Below are 10,829 nucleotides of genomic sequence, written 5' to 3' on the forward strand. Positions count from 1 at the left end.
CACACTTAATTGAGCATGGTAGATGAGGCGCTCAGCTCTCCCCTGAGCGTGACCAACCCAATTCATCAGTGGAGGCTCAACAATGCACGAGTGGCAACACCACCAATGGCAGCTATTTCCAGCTTCACTGTCTGTGCCAAGAAGGCACAGATACCTGGAAAAAATAATGCCACAGATACATTTAAATCAGGGGCCTGAACTAGATTCCAGGGACTGGGTAATGGCCAGTAACACTCCCTACTGACTTTCATGCAATAACCTGACAGCCAGCAAAACCTCATTTTACCAGCTTCCATTTGTGACTTGATCCTCTTCCCCTAAACCAATTACACAACTTTACAAATAGCATCCAGGATCCCAGGCAGCCCCCAGTGCAGACCCTGGTGAGAGAGGTCCCCTGTCAATCTCAGCTCAGCAGACGGTGACTCCCCAACCCTACCGCTCCTCCCCCAGCCCGACACCTCCTCCTATCCCCCACTGACCGGAGTTTGCGGAGGAAGAGCCTTAATATTAGCGATGTGACTGGAGATGGGCAGGATGTTGAGCTGGTCATCAATTACTATGCAGTTCTTACAAGATGCCAAAGACAGAATAAACCTAAACAAAGAAACAAAGGCAATCACAGACCCCTGAGAGTAAGCGGTCCCTCTTCACTTGGCTAGGATAAATGCAGAACTAGTGTCTCTTCAACCGGCATCCAGCACCACCACCCCACCGTGCCCTGGCTATGCAGAACTTGAACACTACACGTCACTTAATCACATGGTGTCTTATTAATATTTCCTGGGCTTTCACCTTAGCTAACACAAATCCTCAAAGTGTAAATCTCGGTTTCAAATTCAGCCCAAGGTCAGTGGAATGATATTCTGACATCTATCCAAAACACTTGCTATCCTTCTTTCTGGGTATGGAAAAACCTGGAAAGGGGAAAGAAAAATGAAGAAGCTAAAGGAAAACCCTCCTCGAGTAGAACATCGAAAGCCCACAAAGAGTAAGGAACATGTCAGGATGGTTTTGGATTAAAATCCACATCTGCAAGAACTGGAACACCACCCGAAATATATTTTGCATTACCCAAGTTTTTTTCAGGGCATACTGTAGCAGTAGTTTTCTGAAAAATCACAGATAATAGGCACACATTCTTTCACAAACAATTCTGTGATGCGCTACACAGGTAATTCTCATAATTTATGAGAAGGCTTCAGCATCTTCCTCATTAAAGTTTAAGTAGGTCCAGGAAAAACCCCTGATAGAAAAGTTTTCAAAAGGCCCACCTCTCATTAAATCTTCCCACCACATCTTGGTGTGCCTCGGTTCTGTAGCGCGAATGCACATCCTAGAACAGAAAGCAAAAATCTATGAGTAACATTACATGGCATGGGACTGAGCTTCTTCATAAGCTTCATGAGGTCAGGGATGATACCCGCTAATTCTAGCGTACTCTCCTAAGCTTCTAGTACAGTGTTCTGATGATGATGGTGCTATTTGTTAAGTGCTTACTATGTGCCAAGCACTGTTCTAAGCACTGGGCTAGATAAAAGGTAATCAGGATGTCCCACATGGGGCTAACAGTCTTAACCCCCATTTTACGGATGAGGTAACAGACACAGAGAAGTTAAGTGACTTGCCCAAAGCCACACAGCTAAGTGGCCGAGCCGGGATTAGAACCCATGACCTCTGACTCCCAAGTCGGTGCTCTTTCCACTGTCACACTGCTTCTCAATGTGCTCTGCACATTGTTGGCGCTCAACAGATACCACTGGTTGACTGAAGTCCTTCATAAATCACTGAAGAATTTCCGCAATGCCCTGTGGTTCAAAAGTGCATGCTCACCTGTATGCACCCTCATGCACACGTGTGCTTGCGCATAATGATTATTTGCAATCTCATCTGTGAATTAGGCCAGGTGCCTTGATCGATGTGAGGGTCAAGCATTAAATATTCAATTGGATCCCTCTGAATAATTTCCTAATTTGCTTTTTTTAAACACACCCACTCAGAAGACATGACAAAAAATATGCATTAAACTCAACGGCATTAGAAAACATCTAAAAATAGACTTCTAATGCTTGCCACTCTGTCTTCTCAGCCCTTCTTCACCCTCGGAGCAGCACAATCAGCATTTGTAGGCTCACATCCCCGTGTGCTTTCAGGCCCCCTCACAGAGGCCAAGAGAACTGCCTTCCCTCCCTCCATCCCATCGAGTGGGTGACAGACCCCATTCTGTCCTTCTTTCCACTGCCCCAGAGGGAATGAGAAGCGGAGGCCTCACAGAAGCTCAGGAAACCTAATGGCTCTGTAGCCATTGCTTTGAAAGCTGAATCAAGAGGAGAAATACTGACTGCTCCACTAGCCACAGCCCCCTACTGACTTTATTTTTATTTTGTATATTGGTCAATATACACTGGCAATATACCTTGCCCCTTGCACTGTCTTAATGTTTGTGCTTCATTGCTCTCAATGTGTCTCCGGCCCCCCACCCCCACCAATCAAGCCACCACCAATACTCACAGGCTGTGAGAGACAGCGTACATGTCTAATTTCCACCTGCATACTGCTACATACTCCCAGCACTGAGCAGAGTGCTTTGCATATGGTAAGCCCTTAAAACAATACTATTATTACTATTAAGTGGACAATTCCTTTTGAGGACTGCTCGGTCTTCCAACATTTTTGACTCCTCAAAGGCGAGAAGGAGGCTCTAGTACAACAGGGCTTCCTTTGTCGTCTGCTCAGACTGGAGCACTGAATTCACAGGTACAATAATAACAACCGGCCCAACTGCTTAAAAACCCAAAACGAGGCTGAAACATACACACATGCAATGATTATGTCCCAAGTGGATACTTACCATGGTCATCGTGTACAACTGCTTGAGTGAATTCACAGTACGCAGGAGGATCACTACTGCCCCGCCCCCTTCCACCGTTTCCACAGTCCTAGCCAGAAGATTCGGAGTCAAAGCTTCAAAATCCTACAAGATGAAAAAAAACTTGACTGGCCTCCTGCAGAGAAAAGGAGATGCTGACAGCAACGGGCAGCTGCTTGCCTACCTGCCGAAAAGCAGTGTGGGGAATTCCCCGCCGGGAAACGCAGTGAGTAGGGCCGGGCCCACTCAGAGTGTGTTTGTTCCAGACCAGGTCTTGGCTCAGGACAGACTCTAAGGCCGTTTAACAGAGTACAGGGTGAGAGCAAGGCAGCCTTTAGCCCAGGGGTGGATGGGGGAACCTTTGAGGTCAGCTTCTGTACCAGGCCAAGCAGGGCTACAGGGAAAACAGCAGGAGAGAAATGCTGACAGCATCCCCAGCTGTGGAGATGAGTCCCAAGCAGGCTCAGAGCCAAGGCAGGTGGGAGCGGAGTTTCATCTCCTCCCTCCACGATCACCATCCCAAGTCCACAACACCCAAGAAAAGTACACAAGGAGAAGCTTCCTATTTATAAATGCATAACAAAAGAAAGAATGAATTTGGCAGTTCCCGTTAAGGGCTGAATGATGCCCTGGGTATTGAGCCTCAACGATCCAAAAGCAGAACATCAGAGAAAGCCAGAACCCAGGGCTTTCTGCCAGAACATGCCAAGGGATGGGTCAAGGAACCCAAGGTAAAGGTGCATGTTTTATTCCAGGAAACATCAGGCCCAGAAAAACAATTTTGTGGGGGTGGCAAAAGTTTCTGAAAGGGCAAAATGCATTCCAGGTGGGTATGCCAGAAGACATGACATTCCTTTAGATAGCCTCAACAATGGAGGGTGGAGGGCAAAGGGGAGAGCATGCCTCTGGCTGGAAGGCACTTGCCCCTGGCCCCCAGCTGAATCAGACACTCTCTAAAGGCTCAGGATCCATCCAGTAAAACAGTTAGCAAGAGAAACCAGAGACAGCTTGGTACCTGAAGGACACACATGCCAAAAGTGTTGCCCAGGATTTTATGGGTTTCGTTATAGTAGCAGTATCGAATGTTTGTTGCCGCGATAAATAGTTCAAATGGATCATCTTGTTTAATGTTCAGCGTTCCACTTTTTATCTTCTTTTGTAACTGTCTCATTCTTTTCTTCCGGTGGCTGCAATAAACCAGGAGACCCCCGGCACCGGAAAAATTAATTACCGGAGCCAAAGAGAGCTTCCGAATTTCAGCTCAATGTGCAGATGAAAAGGAACAAGTGAACAAAACAGCTCCCCCTAAATTTTTTATTTTCTGTCTATTTCTATTTACCCAAAGCAACCACCCAGATTTCTAGAGCCAAAATTCCCACAAGGGTTACAAACACCCGACATGAGATACATATGCATAAAATTGAGACAGATTGGACATTAAGGAAGAACACATTAATGGTGATTAGATAAGTGACTTTCCACATGGCTGGTCCAAAAAGATTTGTGCCCAGCTTTATAATGGGTTTAAAATAAACATCCCAGCTGAGTCCATGTCTTAGTTACAAGCTTCAGAATGAGAATTAGGAGCCCAAAGGACAATGATCAGGGCTGTGGGTCTTATTTTCAGATTTGATTAACATTCTGATTTGCCCAGGGGCTGATTTTTCAGAACCATCTACTTTTTTTAATCCATGACTGGGTGGACTAATGGCCTGTGAATCTGAAATGCATATATGCTTGGTTGATTTAACTTTTTTCTTGTACTCTCCCCCAGGTGCTCTGTTCAGTGCTCGGCACATAGTAGGCATGCAATCAATACCAATGATTGATCGGTTCTTTGGGAAATTTTCACATAAACGGGTGAAACATTCCATAAACATTCCAGGAGCCAGGTGACCTTTGTTGGCTCACTTCCAAAATGTTTGTCCTTGGCCATCAGTCTGTAATCAACCTGAATCACTATGACAAGCCTCTGATGAGCTGGAGCTCCAGCACTCAGCTTTTCCATTATAAGCCCCTCATGGGACAGGGACTGGGTCTGACATTATTATTTTGAATCTACCCCAGTGCTTAACACATAGTAGGTGCTAAATAAATACCAATTATTTATGTCCAATTTTATTCAGCCAGAGAGGGAAAGGCAATGCAAAGGCCGAAGAGTTGGGACGGACAGGTGGGACGGAATCGCTCTACGGTCAGGTACCTGCTAAATCCCAGCTCCTTCTTATAACACCACAGCACCGAGGGTCTGGCCTTCACCGTTGCTTTAGACAACATATGATGCAGGATAACCACCTGCCAAAAGAAGGAAGAGTGAAAGCTCATCCACCCATCCACCTACCTTCTCTTCCTCATTTGAGAATGTAGAGGGCACTCAGCTCTTCAGCCCACCCGAATGCCCAGAAGTACAGGTCTACTGAACAGGTGGATTCTAAGCAGCTTCCAGGAGGCACGCAAGCAGGATTGGCTACTCAAAGGGTATTCAGTCACTGTTTAGCACAGAAAGTTGCACCTTTTCCAGAGGGAAGAGGGGATGGAGCAGCAGCAGAAGGTCCCATCTAATGACATCACGCAGGACCACCCGCTACCCTGGAAGTGTTACCACCACTAATGCTCTGCTACTAGTCTGGCAACTCCAAGATCTGTTAAGCCTACTAGCTAGATTTGGTCTCACCCTGGAGAACCATAGGTTCATGGAGCATTTATGGATGTTTTAAGTGGGGCAGTCTTGTCTAGCACCTTCTCCGCATGGGTCAGGAAAACAGATTCATGTTTGGTGAGCTTGTCGTGGGCAGGGAATGTGTCTATTGTTGTACTGTACTCTTCCAAGCGCTTAGCACAGTGTTTTGCACACAGGAAGAGCATAAATACAACTGAAAGAATGAACAGTGCCTACCTCACATGAAGTACTTAGTACATACTATTACTACTATTACGACAGCTCCAGGCAAATGCTGTGGATAACCTTGCGACATCTTCTTACTCCAGGAGTCCTCAGAGGCACCAAGATAGAGTCCTCAAGGAAGAGACTCCCTGTTCCTACCTGGTCTTTTCCGTGGTCTCCCACAAGGACAAAGAGAGTCCTCTGTTTCTCTGCCACTCCATTCTCAATGAGGATTCGGATGCGGTTATCCACCTTTTTCCTCTGCATTTTGAAGGGAGATACCTAGTGGGGAAACAAGGACAGAGAGCATGACCTTATATACATGACCTTACAAGGCGGCAGCAGCACCCGACCCAATCTGAGACAAAAGGGATGGTAGTGTCAGGAAGTGGGCCCCACCCAGCTCAGTCACGAGTTGGCATGTGCTACGGGCCAGAGCACCGTGTGTCTGTTACTCCAGATGGCACCAAGAACCCCCGTCTTCCTCCCCCTCCCCACAAAAAAACATGGTAGCAACTCCCAAAAGGGCAAAGAGCAAACTGAGTCCAAAACACATGGCTTTTTTCAGGTAAGTGCAGGAATGGAGGAGTAGTGAAGTTACCAGAATGGCTTCCTGTTCTCTCTGAAGCAATAAAAGCCCCAAACCTGCTAGTAACAAATGCCTAAAATTCAAATATATTTCAGTTTTAGGTCTTGTACAAAAAAACTATGAGTGGTATTACTAAGCAGTAAAGTATTTACCAAGCATTTAGAACCTTGAATCTAGTATTCAGTACTAAGCATTTAGTATTTACTGAGCAGTGTAGAGCACTATATTAAGTGGTTCATTTATTCAACCATATTTACTGAGCGCTTACTGTGGGCAGAGCACTCTACTAAGCACTTGGAAAGTAAAATTCTGCAATAATTCAACAAAGTGGTTGTGAGAATACACTAGAAGCAAAAAATAGCTCCATCCTTGATTTGTTTCCTGGAGATTAAATTACATACATCCTGGCCAACACTTCACCCCGGACTCAGACTGATCATATTCAGTATCTGTATTGATATTGTATTGATCTGTATTGATCCGTATGGTAATTTTTTTTTAATGGTATTTGTTCAGTGCTATGTGCCCAACACTGTTCTAAGCACTAGAGTAGATAAAAGTCATCAGATTGGACCCAATCCATGTCCCACATGGGGTTCACAATCTTAATCCCTGTTTCACAGATGAGCTAACAGGCACAGAGAAGAGATATGACTTGTCCAAGGTCACCCAGTAGAGAAGTGGCAGAGCTGGGATTAGAGCCCAGGTCCTTCTGACTCCAGGCCCGTGATCTAACCAATAGAACCGCTGCTTCACTGTCATTAACACATTTGTTAAGCGCTTACTATGTGCCAAGCACTGTTCTAAGCGCAAAGGTAGATACAAGATAAACAGGTTGCCCCACGTGGGGCTCACAGTATTAACACCCCCCTTTACAGATGAGGGAACTGAGGCACAGAGAAGTGAAGTGACTTGCCCAAAGTCACATAGCTGACAAATGGCAGAGCCGGAATTAGAACCCACTACCTCTGATTCCCAAGCCCTTGCTCTTTCCACTAAGCCACGCTGCTTCTAAGTAGGGTGCTTTTACATGAAAGTGTTTAATAAACACTAGAGATTTTTGAGTACGAAAGACGAGCAGTAAAAAGATGGGGAAAAGTTTCATTCCCACTATAAATGTACACTAAACATGCGAAGCCCATGAAACGAATAGGCTGCCAAAAGGAAATGCGTCCCAAGATCAGGTCACGGTCTATTAACCAAGCTTTGTTCCGACGTACAGAGCTTTGCACACTGCAAGCGCTCAATAAATACAACTGAATGAATACCTCCCACCATAAAATCCAGGAAACAGAGGCAGCAAAGTCTCGGAAGCTTATCCGAGGGAAGCAGCGTAGCTCAGGAGAAAGAGCCTGGGCTTGGGAGTCAGAGGTCATGGGTTCGAATCCCAGCTCTGCCACTTATCAGCTGTGTGACTGTGGGCAAGTCACTTAACTTTTCTGTGCCTCAGTGACCTCCTCTGTAAAATGGGGATGAAGACTGTGAGACTCACATGGGCCCACCTGATTACCCTGTATCCCCACCCAGCGCTTAGGTCAGTGCTCTGCACATAGCAAGTGCTTAACAAATAACCAACATTATTATTATTACTTGCCCTCCCTCTCCTCTCAGGGAGCTTCCCCCCACCAAGCCCTCAGGGCCTCTTTCATTCCTTAGAGAAGCAGCGTAGCTCAGTGGAAAGAGCCTGGGCTTGGGAGTCAGAGATCATGAGTTCGAATCCTGGCTCTGCCACTTGTCAGTTGTGTGACTGTGGGCAAGTCACTTCACTTCTCTGTGCCTCAGTTCCCTCATCTGTAAAATGGGGATTAAGACTGTGAGCCTCACGTGGGACAACCTGATGACCCTGTATCTCCCCCAACGCTTAGAACAGTGCTCTGCACATAGTAAGCGCTTAACAAATTCCAACATTATTATTATTATTCCTTCAATCTATTGAGCGCCTACTCTGCGCATTGCACCAAATTAAGCGCTTGGAAAGTACAAGTGGCCAACAAGGGCCACCCCCGCCCACAACAGGCTCACAGTCCAGAAGTGGGGAGACAGCCATCGAAAGGAGGAGACTGGCATCAATAGCAAGAAAAATAAGTGGAATTATACACATTGGAACAAGTAAGACAGGCATGAATATAAATGGAATTATAGCTATGTACACAAGTGCTTTGGGGCAGGGAAGGGGGTAGAGCAAAGGGAGTGAGTTGGGGCAAAGTGGAGGTGCAGGGGGAGCTGAGGAAAAGGGGGGATTAAGTCTGGGAAGGCCTCCTGGAGGAGGTGAGCCTTCGGGGGGCTTTGAAGTGGGGGCAGAGTGTGTGAATGTCTATTCCCACTCCTTCTGCGTCCCCCTTGCAGTCGGATTTGCTCCCTTCTGTCCCCCTCAGCCCCACAGCACTTCTGTAATAATAATGATAATGTTGGTATTTGTTAAGCACTTACTATGTGCAGAGCACTGTTCTAAGCGCTGGAGGAGATACAGGGTAATCAGGTGGTCCCACGTGAGGCTCACAGTCTTAAGCCCCATTTTGCAGAAGCGATAACTGAGGGCCAGAGAAGTGAAGTGACTTGCCCACAGTCCCCCAGCTGACAAGTGGCAGCGCCGGGATTCGAACCCATGACCTCTGCCTCCCAAGCCTGGGCTCTTTAATAATAATAATGTTGGTATTTGTTAAGCACTTACTATGTGCAGAGCACTGTTCTAAGCACTGGGGGGAGATGCAAGGTTATCAGGTTGTTCCACGTGAGGCACCAGTCTTCATTCCCATTTTAGAGGAGGTCACTGAGGCCCAGAGAAGTGACTTGCCCACAGTTCCCCAGCTGCCGAGTGGCAGCGCTGGGATTCGAACCCATGACCTCTGCCTCCCAAGCCCGGGCTCTTTAATACTAATAATGTTGGTATTTGTTAAGCGCTTACTATGTGCAGAGCACTGTTCTAAGCGCTGGGGGAGATACAGGGGAATCAGGTTGTCCCTCGTGAGGCTCAGTTAATCCCCATTTTACCGATGAGGTCACTGAGGCAAAGAGAAGTGAAGTGACTTGCCCACAGTCCCCCAGCTGACACGTGGCAGTGCTGGGATTCAAACCCATGACCTCTGCCTCCCAAGCCCGGGCTCTTTCCCCTGAGCCCCGCTGCTTCCCTATCCATACCAACATTATTTGGCTTGCACATACCAACATTATTATTACCTAGCCCTAGTCTATTTCTGTTAACGTCTGTGCGCCTCCGGGCTCGCAGTGTTCAGAGACCTGGGTCCAAGCAGCGTGGCTCAGTGGGAAGAGCACGGGCTTTGGAGTGAGAGGTCATGGGTTCGAATCCCGGGTCTGCCCCTTGTCAGCTGGGTGACTGTGGGCAAGTCACTTCTCTATGCCTCAGTGACCTCCTCTGTAAAATGGGGATGAGGACTGTGAACTCCACGTGGGACAACCTGATTCCCGTGTCTCCCCCAGCGCTTGGAACAGTGCTCGGCACATAGTAGGCGCTTAACAAATACCAACATTATTATTACCTAGCCCTAGTCTATTTCTGTTAACGTCTGTGCGCCTCCGGGCTCGCAGTGTTCAGAGACCTGGGTCCAAGCAGCGTGGCTCAGTGGGAAGAGCACGGGCTTTGGAGTGAGAGGTCATGGGTTCGAATCCCGGGTCTGCCCCTTGTCAGCTGGGTGACTGTGGGCAAGTCACTTCTCTATGCCTCAGTGACCTCCTCTGTAAAATGGGGATGAGGACTGTGAACTCCACGTGGGACAACCTGATTCCCGTGTCTCCCCCAGCGCTTGGAACAGTGCTCGGCACATAGTAGGCGCTTAACAAATACCAACATTATTATTACCTAGCCCTAGTCTATTTCTGTTAACGTCTGTGCGCCCCCGGGCTCGCAGTGCAGGGCACAGGGTCCAGCAACCGTGTCCACCACTTCGAGGGGCCTTTCCAGGGCGCTGAGGGCGGTGCTCGCGCACCCGGTAAGCGCTCAATACACAGGACCGAAGGAGAGGAAGTGTGGAGTCGGGTAAGCGGCCGGTGGGAGGAGGGCCGGCAGCCCGCCACACGGGACACGGGGAGGGAAGGAGGGAGGGAGGGAGGGAGGGAGAAAGATGGCGGCGCGGGCGGCCCCAGGCCCGTCCTTACCTGGCGCGGCCGGCGAGGAGGAGGAGGAAGACGAGGAGAGCGCGCGGCCCAGGCCTCAGAGCGCAGGCGCGCGGAGGGCGGGCGCGGCACGTGGCGGCGGCACGTGGCCGCGGCAGGACCCCGGCCCGGCGGGCCCGGGCTGGCCCCCGCACTGCCTGAAGCGACGTGCGCCTCGCAGCGCCGCCAACGCCGCGCGGCCCCGGCACGAGGTTCTGCCTCGCGCGTGGCCTGCTGGGTAGAGGGCGGGCCTTGGGGCGGGGGGGGAGGCGCACGAGGTCAGGGCCTGGAATAATAATAATGTTGGGATGGGTTAAGCGCTTACTATGTGCAGGGCACTGTGCTAAGCGCTGGGGGAGAGACAGGGTCATCAGGTT

At 48.6% G+C, this 10,829-nt stretch overlaps 1 protein-coding gene across 2 annotated transcripts in view; it reads right to left on the bottom strand.

Annotated features, from left to right (window-relative positions):
• The window catches only part of NAT10 (N-acetyltransferase 10), a 31,033-nt gene extending 20,516 nt beyond the window's left edge, over positions 1–10,517 (bottom strand). The window contains exons 1-7 of one of the 2 annotated variants that reach the window (XM_029061742.2): positions 10,456–10,517; positions 5,913–6,035; positions 5,073–5,164; positions 3,885–4,056; positions 2,852–2,974; positions 1,275–1,336; positions 483–597 (exon numbers count right to left, since the gene is read on the bottom strand). In XM_029061742.2, the coding sequence (XP_028917575.1) occupies positions 483–597; positions 1,275–1,336; positions 2,852–2,974; positions 3,885–4,056; positions 5,073–5,164; positions 5,913–6,020 (672 nt within the window). In that variant the 5' untranslated portion in view covers positions 6,021–6,035; positions 10,456–10,517. Of the gene's footprint in view, positions 1–482; positions 598–1,274; positions 1,337–2,851; positions 2,975–3,884; positions 4,057–5,072; positions 5,165–5,912; positions 6,036–10,455 lie in introns of those variants that run through there. The other variant, XM_029061743.2, reaches the window with a different exon arrangement.
• Positions 10,518–10,829: the final 312 nt, after the last annotated feature.

This window comes from Ornithorhynchus anatinus, chromosome 3 (genome assembly GCF_004115215.2).
Source record: "Ornithorhynchus anatinus isolate Pmale09 chromosome 3, mOrnAna1.pri.v4, whole genome shotgun sequence".
NCBI classification, from domain to species: Eukaryota; Metazoa; Chordata; class Mammalia; order Monotremata; family Ornithorhynchidae; genus Ornithorhynchus; species Ornithorhynchus anatinus.